Source organism: Leuciscus leuciscus (genome assembly GCF_965113295.1).
Source record: "Leuciscus leuciscus genome assembly, chromosome: 5".
Lineage (NCBI taxonomy): Eukaryota > Metazoa > Chordata > Actinopteri > Cypriniformes > Leuciscidae > Leuciscus > Leuciscus leuciscus.
In genome coordinates this window covers 11,289,915-11,316,711 of record NC_138729.1, presented here as the reverse complement: position 1 = coordinate 11,316,711, position 26,797 = coordinate 11,289,915, and the positions used below count along the sequence as shown (strand labels likewise).

Here is a 26,797-nt window from a genome sequence, read left to right as displayed (position 1 = left end):
ACTTTTTTTCTAGTAATTTAGATTTTGAAGAAGTTTGGAATTAAGATTAAGACCTTATATACCCAGTTTCACAGACTAGGCTTAAAATAGTCCCAGCCTAAAATGCATGTTTGAGCTGTTTTAACTGAAAGCAACTTCTGCTGACAAATCATACAATTTTTCAGTGCCATTGTTTTGTCTCAAGATGCAAAATTATGTTTTACTCAACATCAGTAAAAAAAAAAATTCTACGGCATGTTTATAAAACTTACTTAAATGCTTAATCTAAGCCTTGTCTGTAAAAACCAGGCCATAGTGTTTCAAAAGTCTAAGACCACATTCAAATACAACATTTGTCCATTTAAAAGCTGGAACAAAAACATTTTCACCGTAGTGGTCTCAGACTTTTGAAAGCCACTTTGTGTAAATATATATACACGCACACAATAATTTTCAATTATGGTATGCGTTTTGTATGATTTTCAACACAGAATACACAATAGATACACTTGTCCAATGGTTCAGGTCAATCAAGTATTGCACTGCATCATCAGTTGCTTCATGTAGCACCTGGAATCCGTCAACAAAGCGTTTCCAAACGGCAATTTATTTACAAAATAGTTAGTCACGTAATGAGTTGCGTCACTGTGACGTGCTGCAGAATGTGCAGCTCCATCTATTTCTAAAGTAGGCATGCTTTCCTTAGTCCAAAATCTGTTCAACATCACCCACTCTTTAAAATAAATGTTCCAAAAGGGGATTTTCGCAGTGGTGCCACAGAATGGTAATGTAGTACCTCAACTCAAAGCTGGGCAATATAAGCGACAAAGTGGCCATTAACCAGCAAGGGCCAAATGTCACATATTCCTTCTACTCTACCATACAGAATTTAGCTTAAGTGTCTAAACAGGTCTTCATGTACAGAGCATGATATATGGAAGTTCCAAGAGTTCCTGATGCAGAAGAGAGTTCTGAACTCTGAACTGCCATTGAGAGAAAAGGGAATGTTAACGCATAGTTCTCTCCAGGTATAACAGACCCCAGATTTAGTTTCTATGCCAGTGTCTGCTCAAGTGTTATTCCCTGATGTTCCGAATATGCCGTCACCAAGTTTTGCATGTTTGCTTGGGTTGCTCAGGTGGAAGGTGGATACTTTTTTGCTTGAATTTGGTTGCAGACTTCACCTGGGTTAAAATATCCTCTGAGGGCCATCACATACTCTGTGGAGATTTGGAAGTCTGTTCATTATTCCAAAGGTCACCTCCAGTTCATTAACAATTTATATCATGCCTTGGTTCGTACTCGTAGACATCCTCCTCCTCCTCCTCCTCCTCCTCCTCCTCCTCCTCCTCCTCCTCCTCGTCCTCCTCTTCCTCTTCCTCTTCCTCTTCCTCTTCCTCTTCCTCTTCCTCCTCCTCCTCTTCAGCAGGCACTTCAATTTCACAATCATCGTCAGAAGAACAGGGAGTTTCCGCTGCATAATATATATCCATCTCGGAGTTCACAAAAGTGTTCACAGTAGTTGCTTGTAGAAATTTGGATGATTCTGAAGTACAATTACATAAAGACGCAGGGGTAACTGGATGCATATCATCATCATCAACATCCTTCTCGGATATTTCACTTCCTTCACTAAGTTCCAAATAAGTAGCTGTTGTGTACTTATAACGCTGATTTGACGTCTCAGCCTCCTCATCTTGCTCTAGGAGGTTTTCCCTCTGATGGTAGAACTGAGAGCCATCCTCGGAATCCTTTGAGACAGAAACACCGTCCTTTTTGTCCGTTAGTGATTTTTGCCAGGTTTGTATAATTGTTTGGAATTCCTCAGGGATTAGTTTTAGGACACAATTATTTCCTGGAAAAATGATCTGTAAAGGACATATAAACACTATTATTGTAAATGATAATTATCCTCTACCATGCATTGCATTTATTTATTATACACATTGTTTGTTCATGTAAGTTTAGTTAACTTAATGTTAACAATTGGAACCTTATTAGAGTTACAGTTTATTCATAAATATTCATCATATATAGTGTCCCCAAAAAGTATTTCGAATCTTAAGGTGTGGTCACAAAATCTTTTAGAAATTTCATGGGCAAAAAAGTCCATTTCCATGTCTATTGTCAATACTTTAGCAATGTATGAAGCATATCTCACAAAGAAGTCACTTTCAAAAGTAAATAAGCCATGCGTAATTGAAAAAATTTAATTATTTGTAATTGTCAAGTTCACATAACTTATTCTTTTCAATTATGCATGAAGTTTATTACTTAGAGTCCCCATCTTTGATCACCAAAATGACATATTTTGTAAAAATCCTTCTTTAAAATAGCTTGAACGTAACTCTCTACACCCATTGCCGTGGTTCTATGAATATGCAGATTAGCCCCGCTGCCTCCACTCACTCACACCAGCTCAGAGATCCACTTGTTGACATTCACACGTTGACGTGATTGGTTATAAGGTAGTTTGTGACCTCAGAAACACCAGCGATTTCAAACCGTGTTTTTGAGACTGTCTTTGGTTCAGGGCAGTTTTAAGGAGAAAATACTCAGCAATGGTGTTGACATATGTTTGCAGAATACACTTGGTTTGATATTTTGTAAATAATGCAATGAAATTCAGACATTTTTTTTGTGTGAATTAACCGTTTAAAAACTTTTGGAGCCTATATATTCATAATAAATGTATATATATAATTATTAAATATGTTTGAAGGTGCATGTTCAAAAAACTCAATCAAATAATGTTAAGTGAATTACTTTCATATAACTAATGATAAATGCAGCTTAAATTCTGAAATCAAAATAATACATATACAAAGTTTAAGGAGCTTCAGAATTATTCCAATACATACCAAGGCATCTGGAATGCCGAGTTTCCTGATTATAAGCCTTGTGTTGTAAAAACGACCAAAAATCACAACAATCCCAGTTGAAAAGGTAATCAGCAGAATGGCCGCAATGCACACCATTAGCACAGAGCTTCTAGAAGAATCTTTAAGAACATAAAAGACACATTAGCATATATACAGCAGAAATATGCATACATAAATTGTTCAAAAGTTTGGGGTCAATAATTACACTCACCAAGGTTGCATTTATTTGATCAAAAATAGTATTGTTAAATATTATTACAAATTAAAATAACTCTTTTCTATTTTAACATATTTTAAAATGTAATTTATTTCTGTAATAGCAAAAATGTATATTCAGCAGCCATTTATTTGGTCTTCAGTGTCACACGATTCTTTAGAAATCATTCTAATATGCTGATATGCTGCTCAAGAAACATTTCTTATTTTTATTGAAAACTGTTTTTGCAGCTTAATATTTTTGTGGAAAGCATCATACATTTTTTTCAGGATTCTTTGAAGAATAGAAAGTTGAAAAGAACAGCATTTATTTGACATAGAAATCTTTTGTAACATTATAAATACCCTTCACTGTCACTTTTGATCAATTTAATGCATCCTTGCTGAATAAAAGTATTAATTTCTATCTAAAACAAATCTTACACTGTAAACAATTAAATGATCAATAAATGATGACAACATATGGTTTTTCATTGCTTTAACTCATCATAATAAGTTAAGCAATTCACTTTTTTTATAAGTTATACAATATTCAACATTTTTTAAAGTTAGTTTAATGTAATTTAAGTTGAAATGACTTATACATCAGAGTTGATTGTGTTTTTTACTGACTCCAATAAATAAAAATGATCTTATGCTGTATTTGTAAAAAGAAATATATAAAAATATCTACCTAGTAGAAAGATACATTTGGTGGTGTTGAAGTTGTTGTTCTTTGAGGCGAGTTGATGACTGGCAGAAACACTAACACAGTAGTTCTTGCCAGATGGCACATCAGGGAAAATGTAGGAAGATTTTGAGGTTGATATCGGAACTACACACTTACCAAAAAAATAAAAATAATAAGAAAATATGGACTCATTTCAATTAAGTAATGCATTCTAAATTGCGAACATTCTGAAATTTCATAATAAGCGGATATGGTACATTGAAACAAATATTCTAGCTGATTACCTTTGATTCCCCTGCGGGACTTTTCCCACAAAGGTATAGCAGGAATTCCAATGGTCTGATCCCTGGTTTTGATTCCAGCCAATGACTAAAAGTAACATTAATGGACTTTTGGTCAGTTGAGATAGTTAAATTCGGAGAACTCAGACGAGCTACAGAAAGATCCAACAGAGAGTCAAGCACAATCATTTCAGAAGAGCATTATTTTTGACAAAAACTATTTATGACATTCGTTTTAAAAGCAACTTATAATACAATTGAACTTACTGTCTCCATAAGGCTGGAAAGACTTCGATGTTGTACTCCATTTGGAGCTCGTCCCTCTAAATGTGGTCTTGACCCTCACAAAATAATTCCAAAAGAGCTCATCAGGTTGAGGGTCAAAGGTCAGCTCGCATTTCAGTATGGTTATATTAGTGCAGTGTGGAGACCGAATCCACTTTCCTGTAGACCTGCTTGAAAAACACCTTCATGAGTACAATAAAGCATTATCAAAAATCGGTAGCACTTTATACAGTTCTGTTCCCCATGTACATACGATGTACTTATTACAGTAATTACAATAACTGGGTAATAACTAAGTACTAAACCTGAACCTATTCCTAAACTTAACCTTAACCCCTGTACTTACCTTATATTACCCAGTATTTTCTAAGTTTCTTAGATAAGTACACTATAAGTAGTGCACATACTGTAAAAAAAAAGGTTACACTTTATTTGTAATTATATATTTAAATACTGAGTAATATTAAACAACTACATGTACTTACTACAGGGTTAGGGTAGGATTTGGTTGGGGGTTTGTTGCATGTAATTATGCATTATTTACTGTTATTACTATGGTAAGTACATGTAACATGTAACAAGGACACTGTAAAATAAAGTGTTACAAAAAAAAACCGACCCAAAAATCAATTTGACAATAGGTAGAAAAGCATTTATCTGAAAGTAGATTAAAAGAGTAAAAGTCAGTTATGAAAGGTATGTACATTTTTTGTGCAGTTATAAACTCCAAGGTGTATTTGGTGCCAGGAGGGTTTCCTTGTCCAGGAAGCCATTCAGCTGTAGCCTTAAAATTCAATAATCCTACAGTTAGGTTCTCTGGAGGAAAAAGCATTGCTGTAAATAAGAGAGAGAGAAAAAAAGGAATTGTAGCATTACAAAACATACAAATGAATGCCTATACAAGGCAACATGTATCGACAATTCCAGGGTGCGTGCAACAAAATATATTTGTATATTTATATTGTGAGGTTAAGAAGGGAGGTTACCATTTGCGACTTTCAAGTCACAATTCAGATGCATAAAAAATGTACGGTATACCTTTAGATGGCACCAGACATATCTGGAGCAATGTGAACATGCAGGCCAGAAAGCAGGTCATCGTGTCATTAAATCATGTTTAAAAAGGGCTGAAAGTTTATCCTCAATCTTCCCTGCAAAAACATTATACAGTACAAGACATACAATTACAACCGATCACTGATATTTAAGGTCTCATTTGTTAATGCATTAACAAACACAAACTAACAATGAGCAATACATTTGTTTCAGTATTTATTCATCTTTGTTAATGTTAATTAAAAAGACAGCCGTTCATTGTTTGTTCATGTTAGTTCACATTGCACATTACTAAATTTACCATATTTAACATGAGGTTATACAACATTACATAAATAGAAAAATGCAAATTGGCATGATTAGTCTGGTGCTATCCATATTTGACTTAAAGGGCCAGAACAACAAAAAAAAAAAAAAGAAGAAGATATTACAATAACAACAGGAGGAATATAATAATACTAAAAACAATATGTGTTCAGTAAAAGCCTCAGTTACTAATTAAAGACAATAAAAGTCATACTCACCACATTTGATTAATCTCTGTTTCTATAAATAAAACACCGGCCTCAAAGACAGCAGATCCATCTTAAGCTCCAGCAGAGATTGGGTTTAAACAAATGATCAAAACCAAATACAACAGCAATGAAAGTGTCACTCTTTCACCACAGGAAATCTCTTGAGAGTATGTCACGTTTATGATATGCCTTCAAGAAATTTTAAAACGATTTAAAAAAAATTCTCTGTCTAAACATTATACAGTACTCAAAATGGTAGAATATATCCTCAGGTTTAAATTATACTGACAGCATAGGAAAAAGTCCAGACCTCTCTACAGATCTATTTGTATTTTTCAGGTGTATTTTGGACTTAAGCCCCTCCCCTGTTACCTGGAACATGCAAACAGGTTGTTCCAGTCTCCATTGTGGAATCTCACCTGTCTTCTTCATCAATCTCCACCCAGCATGCTTCTGTTACAATCACATAACAATAATAAGTGATCCAAGTGCAAGTGCAATGTAAATAAAATAAAAAAGTAATTAAACAAAAAATGTTAGGGGGTCTTATGCATTTGGATAACATGATTAGTAAAAAAAAAAAAAAAAAAAAAAAAAAAATGTTAATGGGACAGATTAACATTAAATTACAGATTCATAAAACTCTTAATAAAAAGGAACAGCAGACAATAAAAAATAAATAAAAATAAAGGGTACTTATTTGATCCTTAGAATATTAAAATGATTAAAATATTCTTATTTGCCATTGCCAGGAACTTCTTATTACTACTTATTTATATGTTTATTGTACAGTATCTCACAAAAGTGAGTACACCCCTCACATTTTAGCAAATATTTTAGTATATCTTCTAAAGGGACAATACTATAGAAATGAAACTTGGATATATTTTAGAGTAGTCACTGTGCTGCTTAAATAGCAGTATATATTACATGTCCTCTGAAAATAACTCAACATACAGCCATTATTGTCAAAATAGCTGGCAATAAAAGTGAGTACACCTTAAGTAATAATAGCTGTATATCGTTTAACCATGCAAAGCCACATGTCCTATTCATCATTGTCTGCTTGACAGGACCATACAAATTTGTATGTATCTTGTAAAAAATGTTGTTAGAGCAGTTACAAATTGTGCCTGCAGCTCTATGATGTCATTATGGAGGAGTGGAGGAGGATCCCAACAATAACCTGTGGAGCTCTGGTGAACTCCGTGGCCAGAAGGGTTAAGGCAGTGCAAGATAACAATGGTGCTCACATTAAATATTGACACTATGGACACAGTTTTGACATGTTCACTTAGGGTGTACTCACTTTTGTTGCCAGCTATTTTGACAATAATGGCTGTATGTTGAGTTATTTTCAGAGGACACATGTATATATGTATACTACTATTCAAGCAGTACAGTGACCACTCTAAAATATTTTTTTAGAAATAGTTTCATTTCTATAGTGTTGTCCCTTTAGAAGATATACTAAAATGTTTGCTGAAATGTGAGGGGTGTACTCACTTTTGTGAGATACTGTATATTGTCATGATTCCTGTCTTGTGTTCCCCTTGTCTTGTGTGGACTTATTTCCTGTTCTGTGCCATGTTTTGTAGTCCTTTGTAGTTTTTCTTGTTGATTTGTTCCTGATTGTTCCCAGGTGTGTCTTGTTTGCCAATCTCTCATTGAGTGTATATACCCAAGTGTTTCTCATGTTCTTTGTCTGGTGTTGTCCTTAGTGAATGTTTTGTGTTTGGATTTACTCTGGTTTTTGCCTGTCCCCTGTTGCCTGGTTTTGTTATTTTGTTATTTTGTTAATAAACTGCCATACTGCACTTGGATCCTCCTCTTCCTTGTTTCTGAAACACTCTGCATTACATATATACATGCAAATACTTTATAATGCCATAAATTGGAATAATTCCACCCAGGTAAATCAGGACAAACAAGATACATCCACATTTTACAGTGAGTTTTTTTTCTTTTTCTATTGCAGTAAAAAAATAATGTAGTAATGTGAGTGATTATGCAGTAATGTGCGTAACTATGTTCCACAAACATTTTGTTTCTTCTTTTCCACAATTTTCTGCAATATTACACAAGCAAAAGTGTAAAATGCATGTGCAAGTCTATTGTAAACTAATATCAGCACAGCTGTGATTTGTCCATATATTCACAAGTGTGCTATTGTTTTTAGACAAGAGTTTGGAGATAATACAAAGTAACTAACATTTCTGGAAAAAATTGGCAGTTAGTTTGTATATTTTTGTCAGCCAACAGAATTTTCTCCAAAAGAAGCCAGTTTTAGGTGTTCTATTTTTTTTATAAACCATGTACTCTTAAAATAAAGGTTCTTTATTGGGAATTTAAGGTTCCATGACGAACCTTTAACATCCATGGAACCTTTTCACTCCACAAAAGGTTCTTTAGATTATTAAAATAATCTTCACACTAAGAAAAAATTATTCTTTTAAGAAATTCTTGTTTTTTTGGAACCTTTATTTTTGAGAGTCATTCAAAAAAAAAATTACATTTGAAAATGTATACTTTTTTTAATTATATAATTCGAATTTAAAATCAAAATGACCGTAATTACGTCCTTGTCATATTTGCATACTGTATTGGTCTACTTTCTTCCATTTATTTTTGATCGGTCTTCCGTCCATTTATTTGTGATTGGGCTTCTTTCTTCCATTTTATTTCCAGGAACACTGAGATTTTTAATCGTCTTTTGTTGGGACTTTATTTCTTGGAAACACTTTATCATTATAATATGTAAGATACAACAAATTTGCATTCACCCATATAGTTACCCTTTAAGGAACCCACTTGGTGATGACCATTACCATGTCCTTTTTCAGTCACTATGTCAACTATCTCAGTTTCTTTTGGATAATTTGACAAAATTAGTTTTAATATGATCTTGAAACTACACACAATAAAACCTATATGAATAAAAAGCATATTTTGCAACATTTTGTAACTCTGTGTTTTTCGAAGGGAAAGATAACTGGAAAAGCATATCATGATTGGAAAGATTGAGGGTAAGAGGTGCAGAGAAATGAAATGGATCGTATGCTGGAGAATCTCATCAGACTAGCACAAAACTGAATTCTTTTTAATTCTGTAGTCTATCAAGTCACATGCATCCGAAATCTAATACTTCCCTACTATATAGCATGTGAAAAACAGTACCCCAAAAGAGTATTGAGAAACGGCCCACATTTGGAAGATGCTCAAATTATCTGTACTTTGTACCTGCAGGAATGACTGATTATCCATATGCCTATAAGTACAAGTGTTTCTTTATTCTAAGTTAGTTTGAGGCAGGATCCTCTTACTCATTTCTATGAACTTTGGAAGTGTGTCGAATTTTGTCTTCAGTAAACTTGAGCATATTGGTGTCTTTGTGGAGTCAAGGTGTGTTTTTTCCCCAACATCTTATTGGTGGAGAATGCGGGCAAGTTTGTTAGGCATCCCCTGGAGAGATGAATTGTTCAGATGAACAGCAACTAATTGAAATACAGATCCTAACAACTTCCTTTCATTGGGATACGTTTTTTTTTTTATCATTAATAAATGCATTTTTTTTATTTCAGGTATTTTAGAGGTCTTCAATCCTGCTCCATGGGGACTTCACTGTCCTGTAGAGTTTAGTTCCAACCCCAATCTAACGAAACCTGAAGCAGCTATTCAGGGTCTTCAGGGTCGCTTGTAAACACACAGGCAGGTGTGCTGAAGCAGGTTGGAAAAAACCTTGCAGGACAGTGAGCCCTCAGCAGTAGGGTTGAAGACCTCTGTTTTAGGGGCTGTTTACACGACACTGTTTTATGCATTTTGGGGGTTCATTTACATGACAAAGTTTTGGGGGCCTGAAAACGCAAGCTTTTAAAAATGGTTTTTAAAGTGCACATTTTTTAATACGATATCGCCATCTTCCCGATGTAAACGTCAAAAATGCAAATTTGTGAAAACTATGAAGTCGTGCGCATGCGTATTACGTGTTCAGTCTATAGGCGCGTCACGTTTTTTACACAGTGACAACGCCAACTACTGGCCTGGCAGCATAACACAGTGTTTTTTAAACGTTTTCGCGGATCTGTGTGAACGGGGATCATTTTGACAACATTGTCGTCTGGAATTATTTTTCCATTTTTAGTACATCATTGTGTAAATGTACCCTTAAGGCCCGTACACACCGGGACGAATTTCGCGCGCGATATTCGCCGACGTTTAACGCCTCGTGACTAAACAAAGGGCGCCAATGTGAGTGTGCACACCGACGCGAAAAACGCCACGCGTAAAAGCGTAATTTTTTTTTAACGCCTCAGGTTCGTTTTTTTGGTTTGACGCGCCGCGTCAAAAACTATCCGACCAATGAGATTGCCGCTTTTGCTCACATGTCTGGAGCTTCTGAAGTTACAGTAAAACACAACTTGGGGGCGCTCAAACACAAAACGGTCTTGCCGAGCACACATACGTAACAGCGAAGAAGATATACACCAAGTAGAGTCTACACTGCCCATAGACAGACACTGCCGGGAAGAAATGACGAGGAAGATGCAAGGCAAGATGAATGTAGAGCTGTTGGTGTCGGAATAAAGAACAATATGACAAACGCTACAGCGACTACAAAAATCTTGTTAAAAGAGAACTGTTATGGAGTGGTATTGCAGAGTATAGACTGTTATGGAGTGGTATTGCAGAGTATATACTGTTATGGAGTGGTATTGTATTTCTGTTTTACATTAAGCGCCATCTAATGTCAGGGAATGAATTTGCATGTTCACTCGGCTCATCGTCAGCGAAAATCGCTTGGGTGTGAACACAAAAAACGCGTTGAAAAACGCTGGCGAATAACGCGCGCCGATATTCGTCCCGGTGTGTACGGGCCTTTAGATTGTTTTTGATCTTGCACCTTTATTTTTTGTCATGTCTCTTCACAGTTTTTTCACATTTTGTGAATGCAATGTAAAACACTTCTTTCATTAAAATGATCCTGTATCTGTGACTGTGACTCATGGAACTGACCTGTGGTTTGACAGACTTTCTCGTGACCATTCAGTTTATAGAATTCCTCACAAAAATAATGAATACTGACAGAATACATCCTCTCAGTTCTTTATTTCCAGCAGTTTTTTACTATGATATTAAGATATAAATCTGAAGCCAACGTGTCTACAATACTTCTGACAATAGGCTACAGAAGTGACATTTATTTTAGCAAAAATAAATGACGAGGACATGGTAAAAGTCTCCAAGATCGTTTGAATGAGTCCTTTATATATCAAAAATTAAAAAGTTGAAATCTCTTAGTTTTAATAAAAATCAACCCCTACCAGAAGTAGACATAGCACCCCAAACAGTCTACATTCATCACATTGCAGCAAAATTTTGTTGTCACTTCACCTTTTAGTGCTTAATCCAGTTCTGTACACACACACACACAGTTATTTATGGGAGTGTCGACAAACGCATTCTACAACCAAATGAACTCCCGAAAATTCAAGTAACAGCTGCATTTACAAATTTTAATGCAGTGTGTGCACAGAACCAAACTGAATAACTATTTCTTTATGATGTATGTAAACATGTATATCAGAGATGTGTCTATCTTCTCTGCGTGCACTGGAAAGAGGCAAGAGCCTTGACTCATTCGCACATTTTGACAAAGGTCTTTCCACACCGGCCTTGCGTCGAGGGTCTAAGAGATTGTGTTGCCAGATATTTCTATGAAAAAAAAGCAAATGATCACATAATAAATTAAGTCCAAATGCTGTATTTTGAAAATAAAACCAAAGTATTGCATCCGGCAACTGCCTTTATTAACTCTGTTTACATTATTAACGTCATAAATTGTCTCATTTTATGAGGCAAGCCCAAACAACAAGCCCAAAGACGCTTAGAAGTCGAGATGACAAGACTGCAAGAGAACACACAGCAAAGCAGCCTTCTGAGCATAAACAAAACAGCGCCATTTTGTTTATGGGGGTTTAGTTAAAATTGCCAGACATAATGGTGCATTCAAGTCGTGTCGGAAAGATTGTGGTATTCACGAGTTGAACGCACAAGAATGAGCGCAAGTTATAAATACTGGGAAGCTTGAGATTTTCTTTAAACTCTGCTCTTTACGAGTTGGGGGCGTGTCAGTGAGAAATGTGGCGTAATACAACAATATTAAGAGGTATTTAGCAGTGACATTGTCAGGCTTTTGTATTTACAACAAAATAAGAAAATTTCCTGCACAAAATATGATAGCATTGTAATATGACAATATAATGTGTACTGATAAAGTTTACAGTGCCTGCATAAATAAAAAAAAATTAAAACCTTAAAAAGCGAAATAAACCTGTTGCACATTTTTTGTTCTTCATTTTCTAGAAGTAGTGTTTCAAAACCTTGTGTAGTTAATTAAGAGAAGGTTAACCGCCATCTTAAACTCACCTGACATCATAAACCCGACTTCTCAACTCGTAAATACGAACTTCCCAGGAGGACTTGTACGCACCATAACAAGCCTTTGGTATTTAACATTACTATGGTTAAAGGTGCTGTATGTAATTTCTTGACTGTACTAAAGCAATTAAAATAGCATAATATGTTTGCAGATATTTAGGAAACATGCTAAGTTTACATACTCGTTTCTCTGAAAAACAACGCTGAATGCAACAGCCAGTGTCTGCTTTTGTTTTGGTCTGTGTGATTCTGCCCACTGCCAATTTACCAAATAGTAATTTGACTCCACGGGTTGCCAGTTGGCAAAAAAGCCAGCAAAAGCCAGCAAACGAACTGGGTCAGAGATCGCAGATCTCTGCGGGGCAAACAACTCTCTCCAATAGTTTTGAATTTTGACTTATTTCAGTACCCATTTCAACCACTAGCTGTCAATGTTACATACTGCACCTTTAAAAAAAGCGAATACCAAACGGCTGCAAGATGCAAAAACGTTTCTATTGTTAAAGGTGCGATTACTGAGAAACGCTGTTGATCAAGAACAGAACAAACACATCCCTTCCTAAAAAGGATCACCCTCCTATCTTGATAGCTTCACCCCCAAATTCACAAACACGCTATGCAACACAGGAACCTCCCCCCTAATGAGTGTAAACTGATTGGCTACAAGAGTGTTTTGGAGCTCGGTCCGATCCACTTACAACGGTATTTCTCAGAAATCGCTTACTGCACCTTTAACACTGTCAATCATCGCAATTTTGGAAGTAAATGCCTTTTCACACCAGGCATCATAACTATTGATAGCTAAATAAGTGTATACACTCACAGACAATAATGTTCTGTTTATTATAAGCACAAGCTGCAGTTGTCATCTGTCGTTTTAAATGCTTAAGCTCTTTAAAGTCAAGCAATTTTTTTAACATGATTCTCAAATGTTTTTTATAGTTGATCAGCTGGGAAAATCATTCTGAAAGTGATTCCAATGATATCGCTCCTCTTTGTCATTTTTGTTTTGGCAGTGGTGTGGAATATCACTATTCTCAAAGAATTATAAGAAATATTAAAACTTTATAGTTACAGTTATCATCCTACATGTGAACGGGCCTTACGTCATGTTAATTTAAGGGATATACTCCCGCATTTACATGCGGTTGACACTCCTGACACAATGTGTATGTGGCCAATATGATGCAGGCCGGATTCACACCTGCATTCCTGTGAGCCGATGGCTCTTATGCTTCATACAAAAATGCACTACCACTTCACAGCTCTAACTCTAGTCTGATTTTAGTCAAATCAGAAAAAAAGTCCTGTAATATCTCATGTATAATGCATCCTTGTACAGTTCACACTGTCACTTTGTTTCCTTCCATTGTCATACTAGCCTTTATACCAGGGTCCGTCCCCTAAGAAGAGATGTAAAGGTTAGTTTAAGAAGGAGAGCAAATGGTGTTTTATTTGAATGGAAGTCAATTGAGGGGATAACATGAAAATTTTTTGGACCACTTTGCTAATCTTCAGTATGTTTGGCTTAGCACATTGATATTAGAGTCTAAACTATAACTGGAGTTGCTACAAAAAATAGATCTTTAATAGAGATGTCACAGGAAATTTTGCGACACTCGTTTACGTCACTGCATTTGCATGGTATTTGCCAACAGATGCTGAGGCTGCCACCTTGTTCTTAAATAAAGAAAATCTGTGAACATACCTCAGTTATTTACCTAAGGTTACTTAGGGGCATACATAAGACCAAAACAGCTAAGCCTTTGAAACAGGATGGAACAAACACAGAGGGATTTGTGTTCCTGGTCTTTTTTAGCCCTCATTCCTGCTGGCCATGAACGGCATGATTGTCCAGTATGGCAAACAGGGCTTTGGTTGGATTTCCTGTTCTGTCCGTAGTCTGTGGTGGACCAGTGTCTTTGGGCAGACATGAAGGTGGTTTTCTGGGGTCCCCAAAGTCTTAAGCGGTGCTTATATTGAGTTAGGATTCGTATCTAACCAACACTGACCCCAAGACCGACTTGCAACTTGTCCGCTCTGTGGTTGACAAAGGCACCCATGATCAAGGTGGCAGGCAGAGGGTAGAGCCGCTTTTCCAGAACCCCACCAATGATACAGCGGCTGTCCAACATTCCTAAAAAAACATCAAAATGATTAACAAAATTATGAGTTACATGTTAATCATAAGTTTAATCATTTTGCATTTAAAATACTACTGACTCAACAATGGCTGCAAGTTTTATATTCTGCAATATATACATAGACTACCATTCAAAGTTTTTTTCTAAAGAAATTAATACCTTTTTAATGATTGATTTTCATTTCAAATAAATGCTTCATATAAATACTATTCAAAGAATAGAAAATAAATGTATTATGGTTTCACAAAAATATTAAGCAGCAAAACAGTTTTTGATAATGTTTCTTGAGCACCAAAACAGCATATTAGAATGATTTCTGAAGCATCATGTGACACTGATACTGGAATAATGATGCTAAAAAAAGCAGCTTTTTCATCACAGTAATGTAATGAAAATTACATTTTCAAATATATTCAAACAGAAACAGTTATTTTAAATTGCACAAATGTTTCTCAATTTTACTGTATTACTGTATTTTTCTGCAGTGTGAAATTTTTGTGTAATTCTCTGGATTTAAAGGGTGGAAGATGTATAGAACTTTGTTAATGACAGGGTTTCCAACTGAAAGCAAGTATTTTGTGTCTGTAGATTTTGAATAGGATTTTTACTTCATGAACACTACGGTTGCCATCTAAAATGAGGAGTAAGAAAATCAAAACACAAATCTGAGTAAGAGTCAATGTTTAAAACAGGTTTAAAAAGAGAAAGGGTTCACATTTTGTCAGAATTCAGACTGGACTGAAATTGGGTCTTTTATGATCAGTTTTGTGGCAAAAGGCAGATTGCTTGGCTCAACTATGCTAAGATTTAATAAAACAGAGTGACAATTGATGTAAAAAAAAAGAAAAAGAAAAAGAAAGCCAGTTACCGCATGTTTTGATATTTATATATTGCACAGTCAGTATATCTGCCATTCTTACCTCTGAAGACCATTTTAGCTTCTGGAAGTTCCATTTGATAACCAAAAGAGAAGGTTGTCTCCTGGGTCCTAGTACTTGCCTCAAACTCCACTCCCACCTGAATCTGCAGAGATGAATTAACAGTCTGCAGCTTTACGAAACTATTGATGTGTCTTGTCACTGAAACAATAACATATCCATCAACACCACCATACCTGTTTGTTGGCCCTGTGGTAGTAGCTAGCATGTGCACCTCCTTTACCAGCATTCAGAGTTGCAACCCAATTTGGCCCTAAGGCACAACATGATATGACATTTGAGCTTTAAGTACCTTTGAGAAACAGAACATTGTACAAACAAATAGGATGAGTTTCACTCAAGAAGTGACTGCTTAAGTCAAGTCAAGTCAAGTCAAGTCAAGTCAAGTATATTTGTATAGCGCTTTTCACAATACAGATTGCATCAAAGCAGCTTCACAGTATTAAATTTAAATAATACAACAAAGTTTGTTTCAAGAGGAATTTATTGATTGATAAAATCAAATTAAATATCCCCAAAATATCCCCAACTGAGCAAGCCAAAGGCAACAGTGGCAAGGAACCGAAAAACTCCATCAAGTGACCTAATGGTGTCCTAAAACTCCATCAGGTGACCTAATGGAGAAAAAAAAAACCTTGGGAGAACCCAGGCTCAGTCGGGGGCCAGTTCTCCTCTGGCATTTATGATCTAGAGGCCGGATTGTAGTTTGAACTGTGGGATTATATGAATGCCTGGCTGAAGAGATGCGACTTTAATCTAGTTTTAAACTGGGAGAGCGAGTCTGAGCAACGAACAGTATCAGGAAGACTATTCCAGAGTTTTGGAGCCAAATGTGAAAATGCTCTCCCTCCTTTGGTGGTTCTGGATATCCTAGGTATGACCAAAAGCCTTGAATTTAGTGATCTTAAAGAGCGCGATGGATTATAGGGTGATAGAAGATCCGTTAAATAGACTGGAGCTAAGCCGTTTAGGGCTTTATAAGTCAGTAGCAATACCTTGTAATTAATACGGAACTTTATAGGTAACCAATGCAGTGATGATAAAATCGGTGTTATATGATCATATTTTCTTGATCTCGTAAGAGTTCTTACGCTGGTGTATAACAAATGGATGACCATTGAACTAAAGCAGAAGACCAATCTAACCTGAGTACTGGCCTGCCAGGGTAAGTATGCCCCCTTCTTCTGCTCGACCTCGATGGTACACCAGCTCTCCCCCCAGTACCAGCTGCGGGGATACGCTTTGAAGAAAGTGTGCAACCATGATAACTGGCACAAAAAAAAAAAAAGGCACAAACAGATAACAACATTAACTAGAGTTTTACATTTTTTTAAATGTGAGCAGGGCTGCCAACTCACACGCATTTAGCATGAGACTAATGCAATTGTTGCTATGCAGAAGGTCGGCTATTTTGGCGTTTTGCAATATCCTTGCAGCACCAAAGTAGAATTAATATTAGGCAATTATTTCACAACTTTAATTATATACACCTCGGAAATATACTGAGGTCTGGGCCTCGGGGACTTCAATGGAGGGTATGGCCCTGGGTGTGACAGATCGCTGTGGTGGCCTCGGTTTAAGCAGCATGTAAACCGATCATCTCTTAGTTATAGCACAAAATAAACATGAATGGACACCCGATTGGAATCGAGTCATGTGAACTTATGAAGACCCAAAGATTGAATCGAGATTGGAATTAAATCGTGTGAACACACGAAGATTGAATCCAGATTGGAATTGAATTGTGTGAGCACAAGAAGACCTAAAGATTGAATCCAGATTGGAATAGAATCGTGTGAACACACAAAGCCCTGAAGATTGAATCGAGATTGGAATCAAATCGTGTGAACGTCCGAAGAACTGAAGATTGAATCGATAATAGAATCAAATCGTGTGAACACACAAATACCTGACGATTGAATCGAGGTTCTAAGCTTGCTAAGGTTGCTAAGGTGTTCTGAGTGGTTTTAGTTAGTTGCTATGTGATTGTTAGGGTGTCTGAGGAGTTGTCAGAGTGTTGCTATTTAGCTGTTAAGGTGTTTTGAGTGCTTTAATGTGGTGTTAAGGCCCCGGTATACTTCAAGCGAAATCAAAGAACGAATTGATGTGACATTTCGAACAACATCAGGCCAAATCAAAGTCTATTTGGAGTTCCTTTGGGAGTTCGAAACAGCATTTCAAAGCGAACTTTATGGAAAAGTTTGCTATTGGTGGTAAACAACTTCGTACTACCATTGGTCCGTGACAATTATGTAATAGGTAGCTGTCCGCCTTCTTACAGCGCGTGTTTACATATTCAACTAAAAGCTGCTCTCAGTAGTGTGGGCGGTGTCAGAATCAGAATCAGAATCAGAATCAGAAAGAGCTTTATTGCCAAGTGTGCTTGCACCCACAAGGAATTTTTCTTGGTACTGAAGCTTCCAGTGCACATATACAAATACAAATACAAATACAACAAGAAACATAGTAATACAAATTCTAAGAATAAAATATATTTAAAAAAAATAAAATAAAAATAGTATAAAAAGTAAAAAAAAAAAAAAAAAAAAAAAAGGGGTCACAGTTGGGTTTAGTCTGAATAAACATTTACAGATTATGAACATATTTACAGTATTTTGAGAAGTATGAATAATATAAATATAAATATCACCTGAGTTAAAGAATATTACACTAGACAGTGGGAGTCTAGTGCATGTTACAGATTATGAACATATTTACAGTATTTTGAGTAGTATGAATAATATAAATATAAATATCACCTGAGTTAAGAGAATATTGCACTAGACAGTGGGAGTATTGCACTTACAGGCATATGCCTTGGGGGGCATGTTAAGTGTTCAGAAGGGAAATGGCCTGTGGAAAGAAACTGTTCCTGTGCCTGGATGTTCTTGTGGCCAGTGATCTGTGTCGCCGTCCTGACGGTAACAGTTCAAACAGGGGGTGTCCAGGGTGAGTGGAGTCTGTGATGATTTTACCTGCTCTCTTCCTCACTCTGGAAGAGTACAGGTCCTGGGGGGTTGGCAGGGGGGCACCAATAATCCTCTCTGCTGTCCGGACTGTCCGTTGTAGTCTCCTGATGTCCGATTTGGTAGCTGAACCAAACCAGACAGTGATGGAAGTGCTTAAAACAGACTCAATGACGGCTGAGTAGAACTGGATCAGCAGCTCCTGTGGCAGATTGAACTTCTTCAGCTGGCGAAGGAAGTACAGTCTCTGCTGGGCCTTTTTCACAATGGAGTCAATGTGATTTGCCCACTTCAGGTCCTGAGAGATGGTAGAGCCCAGGAACCTGAATGACTCCACTGCTTCCACAGTGCTGTTCATGATGGTGAGAGGGGGGAGTGCTGGGGATTTTCTCCTGAAATCCACAATCATCTCCACTGTTTTGAGCGTGTTCAGCTCAAGGTTGTTATAGCTGCACCAGACAGCCAGCTGTTCAACCCCCAGTCTGTAAGCAGACTCGTCACCATTTTGGATGAGACCGATGACAGTGGTGTCGTCTGCAAATTTCAGGAGCTTGACAGAGGGGTCTTTAGAAGTGCAGTCATTAGTGTACAGGGAGAAGAGCAGTGGGGAGAGAACGCACCCTTGGGGGGCGCCAGTGCTGATGGTGAGGGTCCTGGATGTGAGCTTCCCCAGTCTCACTCGCTGCTGCCGGTCGGTCAGGAAGCTGGAGATCCACTGACAGATTGAGGATGGCATGGAGAGCTGAGTCAGTTTGGCTGTGAGAAGATCAGGGATGATGGTATTGAAGGCCGAACTGAAGTCCACAAATAAGATCCGTGCATAAGTCCCAGGTCTGTCAAGATGTTGCAGGATATAGTGCAGTCCCATGTTGACTGCATCATCCACAGACCTGTTTGCTCTGTAAGCAAACTGAAAGGGATCCAGAAGGGGTCCAGTGATGTCCTTCAGATAGGCCAACACCAGTCTTTCAAACGACTTCATGACCACAGACGTGAGAGCGACAGGTCTGTAGTCATTAAGTCCAGTGATTTTAGGTTTTTTGGGAACCGGAATGATAGTGGAGCGTTTGAAGCAGCAGGGAACTTCACACTGCTCCAATGATCTGTTGAAGATCTGCGTGAAGACTGGGGCCAGTTGGTCAGCGCAGGCTTTTAGACAAGCAGATGAGATGCCGTCTGGGCCTGAAGCTTTCCTAGTCTTCTGTTTTTTGAAGACTCGGCTCACGTCCTCCACACAGACCTTAAGCTCAGGTTGGATGGCAGAAGGGGGGAGGAGAGGGGTTGCAGGAGGTGATGGTGGATGTGTGAAGTGCACATCAGAGCGGGTGTGAGGTGTGAGTCTGGGCTTCTCAAACCTCAGATGTTCGCTTACAGCATATCGCTGCTCATGTTTTTCAAACTTTGATTTACTCTTAAGCGAAGAATGAAAAATAACTTCACCGTGAGTACATCGGGGCCTTTATGCGTTGCCGAACCAGTTTGACCTAAAATATTCACTTGAAGTACACCCTAAACGTTTATGGTAATATTTCAATATTTTAACACATTCGCATGTTCAAAGTTCTTTTATGTCGGTTAATGGTCAGATGGCATGCAGGTAAACAAAATAACAAACAAAATAATCACTTTTAGTAAGTGTTATTATTTCAGCAGGTTCTATTTTAAAATTATTTATTCATTATAATCTTTAATTTTAAAGATTTTTTTTCATTTTAATCAATTATTTGGTTTTCATCAACTCACAAACCGCCTGCAGTTCTCTCCGGAAACCCCAGATTTGTAAACCATATCTTATACTATTAAAGACAGACCCACTAATGACAAAAAAACAACTGATACATTTTTTTTTTTTTTATGGAGTTTAAAATGAATGCAGTGCTACTCAAAAATCTTTGAAAATAATTTAAAAAATGTTTAAACAATTCAGCAAAATGACGTACAAGGGAACCTGCAGAAAAACCTGTTCTGCATTGTGTTGTTCTAACCAAAACACATTCCTGTGACATGTATAAATCAGTCTTTCATCTGTTGTACTGAGGAACACACGCGATCATACCTGATTCCCTGAGAACGTCAGGGTTGGCCAAAGTAATCGCTGCTGTGAAGTCACTGCCTCTATACTCAGTCTCAAACTGCCATGTGACAAACTGTGCCTGTTGAGTCTATATAAAAGTATATGAAGTCAGTCCACACCACATTGTTAAAAAGTGTTTAATTAAACTAGAGCAATATTTCATACTGCTACTAACCTGAAATACTGCTTTAGCTCTTATTTTCTCACTCAGATGAAACAAAGAGTGTGCATTTAAGCTGCCAGAGGAGTCCATTTCCCCAATAAGCATAGGTGAGTCCTTTATACACAGAAAATCGTTGGATTGTAAATTCATCATAACTTATCCAATGCATATATACCCAACACACTTCAGGCAATTAGTCCATTATTATTTAAACCTGTCCATTACTGCCCATTAAGATGCACTGCTTTTGAAATGTGTTCGAACAAACCTAGTAACTTGTACTGCAGGTTTTTTATTTATTCAATCATTGCTTAATATGCAGTATGAGTCATAAGCTAAAAATAACTAACTTTTAATGTTAAATAAGTTACCTAAATCAAAGCCTACTCTACAATTTGGTAAGAAAAGGCATTCAAGTTATCCAACAATGTCAAAAGTCAGCATCAGTCGATATTCATGTCTTTATAAAGTAGCGAATGTTCCCAGAACAAAACATTCCTATCAAGTAATCTTTGGCAGAATATTGACATACTTTTAAAAGGTATGCGTCTCTTGTTTTTAACCGCAAAAATGCATTCTGTGTGAAGGGCCATTAATTAATGAGCGTAAGAAACTTACCGACCCCAACATTTTGAATGGTATATAATGTATATTCTTGTTTGTGTGTGAGTGTAAGCACCTTTAGAAGCGCTATATAAAAATGAAGTTTCTTATTATTGTCTTTATTACTATACTCCTAAACAAAAATCACAAGTCCAATTTTTCCAGCTGAAAAGTGCTGAATTTCTGTGTTTAATATGTGACAGCATAGTTGCTTAACTAATATACACAACCTTGTAATGTAATTTGCAGGATAACCCAATCAAATTGTCATGCAGAAGAAGAATAATAATACAACAAATATCGACACCCCTGTGTCATACTGTAACATACTGTACCTCTTGCCAAGGATTTTTGATAAGGATGTTGTTAAATCCCCTAACCTCAGCTGTAATGCTACAGAAAACCACTTGAACAGGAACAGATGCAAGAAAAAAGAACTGAACATGATCCAGATCTGTCAGATTCTTACCGTTTCTTTGCTGTCAGTGTCTGACTGTAGGTGTTCAGCGTGAAAGCGATAACTGGACGGAGCAACAGCACTGAGGTGAAACGTGTGACTGACCTGAGGAGAGAAGAAACACAAATATTTAGTGCTAAATTGTGCTGAAAATGTTCATTAAAATGAGTGAAACTGTCCTGAACAGTGTCATAATTAAACCACATGTATGAACAAACCTTGAAAAAACTGCTTAGGGTCTTATTTATCACCAGTTTTACACCTTCAATCTGCTGTGGAAATACATCTAGAAGCACAAGCAATTAAAATGACTTCTAATAGACCACTTTTTACTTAAAATGTATGTATTTTAATTGAATTTTTTTTAAATACATAAAAAAATCAACAGAGATAGAAAAGAGTATCAGACCTTTACAGTTGCGATGAAGACCATCAAAGCTTCCCGGGTTAGGCAGCCGTCCATCTCTCCTATCCCACCGTGACAAGGGTCTATCTTGTGGAAATGGGAAGTTTTGGCGCCCTGGCCGGTTTGACAAGGCCAGCACACTGCCCATGGGAACCCAGAGCCAAATGAGAGGACCACACTTTCAACCTGATCTTCTGAACTGTGAGAGACAAAATTATAATATAATAATAATAATAATACATATTTAATAATACAAAACATTGGATCATGCATTCTTCATTCTTCATTTACTAAGAAATTACAATATCGGCCACATTTCACAAAAAGGATATAAGAAAAGATAATGGGGGGGAGTAAATAATTTTCAACTCTGCAAGTACTCGAATCAACATGATAATAACGAATGACCTGCACATTTGAGCTCGTCAATAAACATGCATTTTCTTGCATTACTTACGCTGAATAAATGTGGGTTGTGCCGTTACAGTATGCAAAAATGATATCCTGAAATCATACTGAAATATAGCTTTTACATGCAGTGACCGCTGGAAGAGAGTAAGGTGAAAGGATGCTGAGGGATGTAGTGACAACTCAACTACAGACTCTAGCGGCGGAACCAGCTGATCAGTGCAGTCATTTAAAGAGGAGCAGCAATGAAACACCTCCGTGCAGAAACATGCTGCTGTTCACTCTGCACACCGCTGAAAACAAGACATTTGAAGAATTAATGAAGCGTAATGCAAAGCTGTATTACTAGCATAATATATTGTTGTGATATAATACAATGTACGCTCTTATAATAATAAACTTCACTTTAAATAACAGATTCTGACGTCACGGAGCACGTACACTGGGTTCTCCTGCGTGGTATGACTCATTTCTGCGACTCGGTTCTTTTGAACAGTTCATTTCAAAGAATCGATTCAGTCGTCATCACGTGGTCCCTGGCGTGCCATGTTCCAATAAATCCATCTGTAAGCACATGTAGCACTTGTGTAGTAAGATACACCGAAAAGATCCGACTCAAAAGAACAATTCGTTTACGAATCGGACATCGCAACTGTCAACATGGCAGATGAAGCCACTAGAAAGGCAGTTTCTGATATACCGCTTTTAAAAACAAATTCAGGACCAAGAGACAAAGAACTATGGGTTCAGAGACTTCGAGAAGAATATTTAGCTCTCATAAAGGTGAGTTATTGTATTGTAGCAAAAGCATAGGGAGTTACGATGCTAGCTGTACGAACGAATAACCATACGTGTCATTACGCTAAAAGTGTTCAGTCTTATTGACTTATACAGTTCATTATCATTTATGATTAACAGTTTGCATACAAACCATATATAAACTTCATGTTACGAAATATGTGCGCTTAATATAATAATTGCGTTGCCTTGCAGTATGTTGAAAATAACAAAGCAGCTGACAATGATTGGTTCCGTTTAGAGTCCAACAAAGAGGGCACAAGGTCAGTTTTATTACCATTTAACTAGTATCTTCTTTTTAGGAGCTATTGTATTTTCATTAACATCTTGCTACCTTTTCTGTGTAGGTGGTTTGGAAAATGCTGGTATATTCACGAGCTTCTAAAATATGAATTTGACATGGAGTTTGATGTAAGACATTTTGAACTCACTTACTGTACATTTAACTTAATTTCCTGAAATATAACCTATTTAACTCCATCCTGATTTCCAGATTCCAGTTACATATCCTGCCACAGCTCCTGAAGTGGCCATTCCTGAGTTAGATGGGAAGACAGCGAAGATGTACAGGTTCGCTTCATGTGTTTATAGTTTTTCAATTTCATCACAATTATGTAATATTGGGTTAAAATGTACCTTTATTGTGAAATGATCTTTCAAAACCATCTTTTGTCACAGAGGTGGAAAAATCTGCCTAACAGACCACTTCAAGCCACTGTGGGCAAGAAATGTCCCAAAATTTGGTCTGGCTCATCTAATGGCTCTGGGAGTAAGTAAGGTTACATGTCTAAAATGATATGTAATCATTCATTTCATTTCCTAAACTAATGTTTTGCTTTGAAGTTATTGCATCTCATATTAATATCTAATCTCTGTTCTTTCCAAAGCTTGGACCATGGCTTGCTGTTGAGATTCCAGACCTCATTGCAAAAGGCATAATTGAACATAAAGAACAGCAAAACAGCTAAAAGTAGCTGTAGCATCCCTTGCATTTCATGTCTTAATGATGCAAACACAAATGAGGTTTTAACACGTTTTTTTTTTTTTTTTTAAATCATGGCTACCTACCACCCCGTGGTTTCAAATTTTTTGTTTGCAACCTCATAGCAACTGTGTATGTCACATTCACATTTGTACATCTGTTTTTTTTTATTTTTTTTATGTCATGTTTGTTGCCTGTTCAATGGAATGTGTATGTATTCATCAGTAAAGCCTGGTATGTAAATAAATGCGGGACCATTTTAAATTGTGGTCTTGGGGAAACCTCTATATGATTTAAAATGTTAAACTTTTAATTTAAGTTTTATAGCTTACAAAAAATAAATAAATCATAGTATGCCAAATTATTCACTTTCTCATCTGTAAATTTTTCTGTTTCCAGCTTTCTAAATAAGAAAATTAAAAAAAAAATGTGTGTAGTAGGTTACTGTTCATCCTATAAATTACTAGGTATTTAGTAATCTGACGTGTCTTTTAGATGACAAGGTACAGTGACAGGAGGTTCCCAGTTCCTTCAGGGTGTAATGGTGAATTAAATAAAGATTTAATGATTTCTATAATTAACTCCTACTCCATAATGAAATATTATGTCACAAATAAATCAAATAAAAGAACAGATATTCTAAAGATATCATTGAGGCCCATGAAATATGACTATAACAAACATTCCTACAGGTTTTGCAATTGAAATCCTCATTACTTTTGCATGTGTAATAAGAACAGGAATAGCTCTGATCATCTATTGTCAAACATTTAACATACTAGTCTGATTGCACAAAATGGATGGAATTTTTTTTTGTATACATTTTTTAAAAATCTTAATTTAGACTTTGGCAATCAATATATGTACATATACTTTCAGTTTTTTTATAACATCACATATGGTGCCACAACAGCAGAAAAAAAGTGATTGTCAGAGGATGAATGTCAAAGATGATTGTGTGTCCCTGAGAAGAACTTATGAGGAAAGTCAAATCTTATATACACAGATAAAGTGGATGTCAGTTCAACTGTAAACATTAATTGACATATGTCAACAAAACAGCCTAAAACAAGCCTAAATCATAATCAGTTCTGATTAATAGCGATCACACTTGTGTTTGATCATGAGAGCGCAGATAGTCTCTCCACATCCCCAGCATAACTGTACAGCATGAGCAGGACCTACTTTTAACTTGCACACTGTACAAGTACCTGAGGTGTTTGAATTTATTGGAGCCTTTTGGTTTTGAGCAATGAGCTGTTTGAGTTCAGTTAAGATGGTCATGTTGGGTGCAAGAGCAATATCTGTGACCTCGATACGCGCTGGGTCAAAGACACAGTCCTCTTCTAGACCGCTAGGCACAGCTTTCATGCCACAGTTAGGAGGTACCCAGGCAGTGTCATAGCCATGACTATTCCAGGTCTTCTGCATGGGATGGTTGTCCTTATCAATTTTTTTGATTTTTCCACAGTCAACGCTTAATTTAAGCACTATTCTGTCAGTAGGTTGTGATCTCAGAGGATAGCGCTCTGCTTTCTTCTGGTCACGGCTCACATAAACTCCAGGTCCTAGCATTCCATCTGCTGATTGCTTGAACCCACTTCTTATGATCTGACGAGCTTGTTGCACAGAGGTGCCGTGATACATAGTATAGTGTCTGCCTGATTTGGCTTCCTGGTTTGCCTGAAGATGACGATCTTCATCATAGAACGCCTCCCAGCCAAAGAATTGGATGGATGACATTTTTATTTATTTATTTCTCCTGTGGATTAAATGGAATAATAAAAATAAATTGCTTGTCAGTTTGACACTACCAGTAAAATGTTTGGACACATCTGCTCAGTCTTTTTTACTATTTTCTATAATTTAGAATACTAACAAAGTCAACAAAACTATACCATAACAAATAAAAGTAAGGAAATGTATGTTAGTTAGAAATGTTAAACAAATCAATGTTTCAATATAAATCAATATTATAGTTTATTAAAAGTAACCACCTTGTGCCTCGCTTATATAATAAAGGGAATTTTACTTTTGTAAAGAAATTAATTGTACGTTTATAAGAAAAAAACATTTAGAATTTCTAGCAATAATGCCAAACATATTCAAAATGAAACATAAATTCAGTTTGTCCAAATCCAAATATTTCACTCCTAATGTAGCCTACTACTGTCCATTATTTAGGCTACTTTAGAGTCAGCTTTAAAGTTTTATAGTAATATAGTTCGTGTAAAACAATACATTTTATTTTCTCGACATATTCATTGATCAAGATAGCCCTATATATTATTCTAAAAGGAAACAAACCTACCTTAAAATACTTCGCGCAAGTGAACAAGAAATTACATGAAACTCCGAGTCTGAACTTTCTTATTTGGTTATACTCAGGACAGGAAGGTTTCACTTTCAATTCTTCTTGAACACGTCTTCCTGTTTTGCTGGGGGACAGGGGTAGTACAAATCCCTTAAAAAAATTAAAATTAAAATAAAGATTAAAATTGTGTTTCACTTGCTCATCAGGGGAAGTCAAACAATG

The 26,797-nt window shown here is 36.6% G+C and overlaps 4 protein-coding genes across 5 annotated transcripts; 1 reads left to right on the top strand and 3 right to left on the bottom strand.

Moving 5' to 3' along the window:
• Positions 1-225: 225 nt before the first annotated feature.
• On the bottom strand, positions 226-7,612 carry crfb12 (cytokine receptor family member B12). 2 transcript variants are annotated; one of them, XM_082168639.1, is made up of 9 exons: positions 7,391-7,612; positions 5,894-6,337; positions 5,352-5,464; positions 5,018-5,147; positions 4,296-4,483; positions 4,032-4,180; positions 3,751-3,898; positions 2,841-2,980; positions 226-1,847 (listed from the first exon to the last, which is right to left on the bottom strand). In XM_082168639.1, the coding sequence occupies exons 3-9, from the start codon at positions 5,410-5,412 to the stop codon at positions 1,251-1,253; spliced, it is 1,413 nt and encodes a 470-aa protein (XP_082024765.1). In that variant the 5' UTR covers positions 5,413-5,464; positions 5,894-6,337; positions 7,391-7,612; the 3' UTR covers positions 226-1,250. The 2 variants fall into 2 exon arrangements, with proteins under 2 accessions (XP_082024765.1, XP_082024766.1); XM_082168640.1 differs by having other exon boundaries at positions 4,296-4,480; positions 7,391-7,609.
• A 5,141-nt stretch (positions 7,613-12,753) lies between these two features.
• Positions 12,754-22,674, bottom strand: LOC309499088 (mitochondrial import receptor subunit TOM40B). The gene is made up of 10 exons (XM_082170106.1): positions 22,531-22,674; positions 22,077-22,272; positions 21,886-21,953; positions 21,680-21,772; positions 20,620-20,721; positions 20,427-20,532; positions 16,550-16,672; positions 15,581-15,657; positions 15,387-15,489; positions 12,754-14,459 (listed from the first exon to the last, which is right to left on the bottom strand). The coding sequence occupies exons 2-10, from the start codon at positions 22,219-22,221 to the stop codon at positions 14,320-14,322; spliced, it is 957 nt and encodes a 318-aa protein (XP_082026232.1). The 5' UTR covers positions 22,222-22,272; positions 22,531-22,674; the 3' UTR covers positions 12,754-14,319.
• Positions 22,675-23,099: 425 nt separating this feature from the next.
• On the top strand, positions 23,100-24,625 carry ufc1 (ubiquitin-fold modifier conjugating enzyme 1). Its single transcript, XM_082170112.1, has 6 exons — positions 23,100-23,264; positions 23,475-23,542; positions 23,627-23,690; positions 23,773-23,849; positions 23,958-24,048; positions 24,167-24,625. Exons 1-6 carry the CDS (start codon positions 23,142-23,144, stop codon positions 24,245-24,247), a joined length of 504 nt encoding a protein of 167 aa, XP_082026238.1. The 5' UTR covers positions 23,100-23,141; the 3' UTR covers positions 24,248-24,625.
• Positions 24,626-25,122: 497 nt separating this feature from the next.
• Positions 25,123-26,713, bottom strand: gig2p (grass carp reovirus (GCRV)-induced gene 2p). Its single transcript, XM_082170109.1, has 2 exons — positions 26,573-26,713; positions 25,123-26,023 (listed from the first exon to the last, which is right to left on the bottom strand). The coding sequence occupies exon 2, from the start codon at positions 26,002-26,004 to the stop codon at positions 25,357-25,359; it is 648 nt and encodes a 215-aa protein (XP_082026235.1). The 5' UTR covers positions 26,005-26,023; positions 26,573-26,713; the 3' UTR covers positions 25,123-25,356.
• Positions 26,714-26,797: the final 84 nt, after the last annotated feature.

Coding starts and splice junctions, on each gene's coding strand:
- crfb12 (XM_082168639.1), bottom strand. CDS start 5,412: ATGACCTGCTTTCTGGCCTGCATGTTCACATTGCTCCAGATATGTCTG. Junction 4,484..5,017: donor TTTATAACTGCACAAAAAAT/GTACATACCTTT, acceptor GTGTTTTTCAAG/CAGGTCTACAGGAAAGTGGA. Junction 3,899..4,031: donor GTCCCGCAGGGGAATCAAAG/GTAATCAGCTAG, acceptor TTTTTTGGTAAG/TGTGTAGTTCCGATATCAAC.
- LOC309499088 (XM_082170106.1), bottom strand. CDS start 22,221: ATGGGCAGTGTGCTGGCCTTGTCAAACCGGCCAGGGCGCCAAAACTTC. Junction 20,533..20,619: donor GAGCTAAAGCAGTATTTCAG/GTTAGTAGCAGT, acceptor ACTTTTATATAG/ACTCAACAGGCACAGTTTGT. Junction 15,658..16,549: donor CCTGGCAGGCCAGTACTCAG/GTTAGATTGGTC, acceptor GTTGTGCCTTAG/GGCCAAATTGGGTTGCAACT.
- ufc1 (XM_082170112.1), top strand. CDS start 23,142: ATGGCAGATGAAGCCACTAGAAAGGCAGTTTCTGATATACCGCTTTTA. Junction 23,543..23,626: donor TCCAACAAAGAGGGCACAAG/GTCAGTTTTATT, acceptor TTTTCTGTGTAG/GTGGTTTGGAAAATGCTGGT. Junction 24,049..24,166: donor CTCATCTAATGGCTCTGGGA/GTAAGTAAGGTT, acceptor TTCTTTCCAAAG/CTTGGACCATGGCTTGCTGT.
- gig2p (XM_082170109.1), bottom strand. CDS start 26,004: ATGTCATCCATCCAATTCTTTGGCTGGGAGGCGTTCTATGATGAAGAT.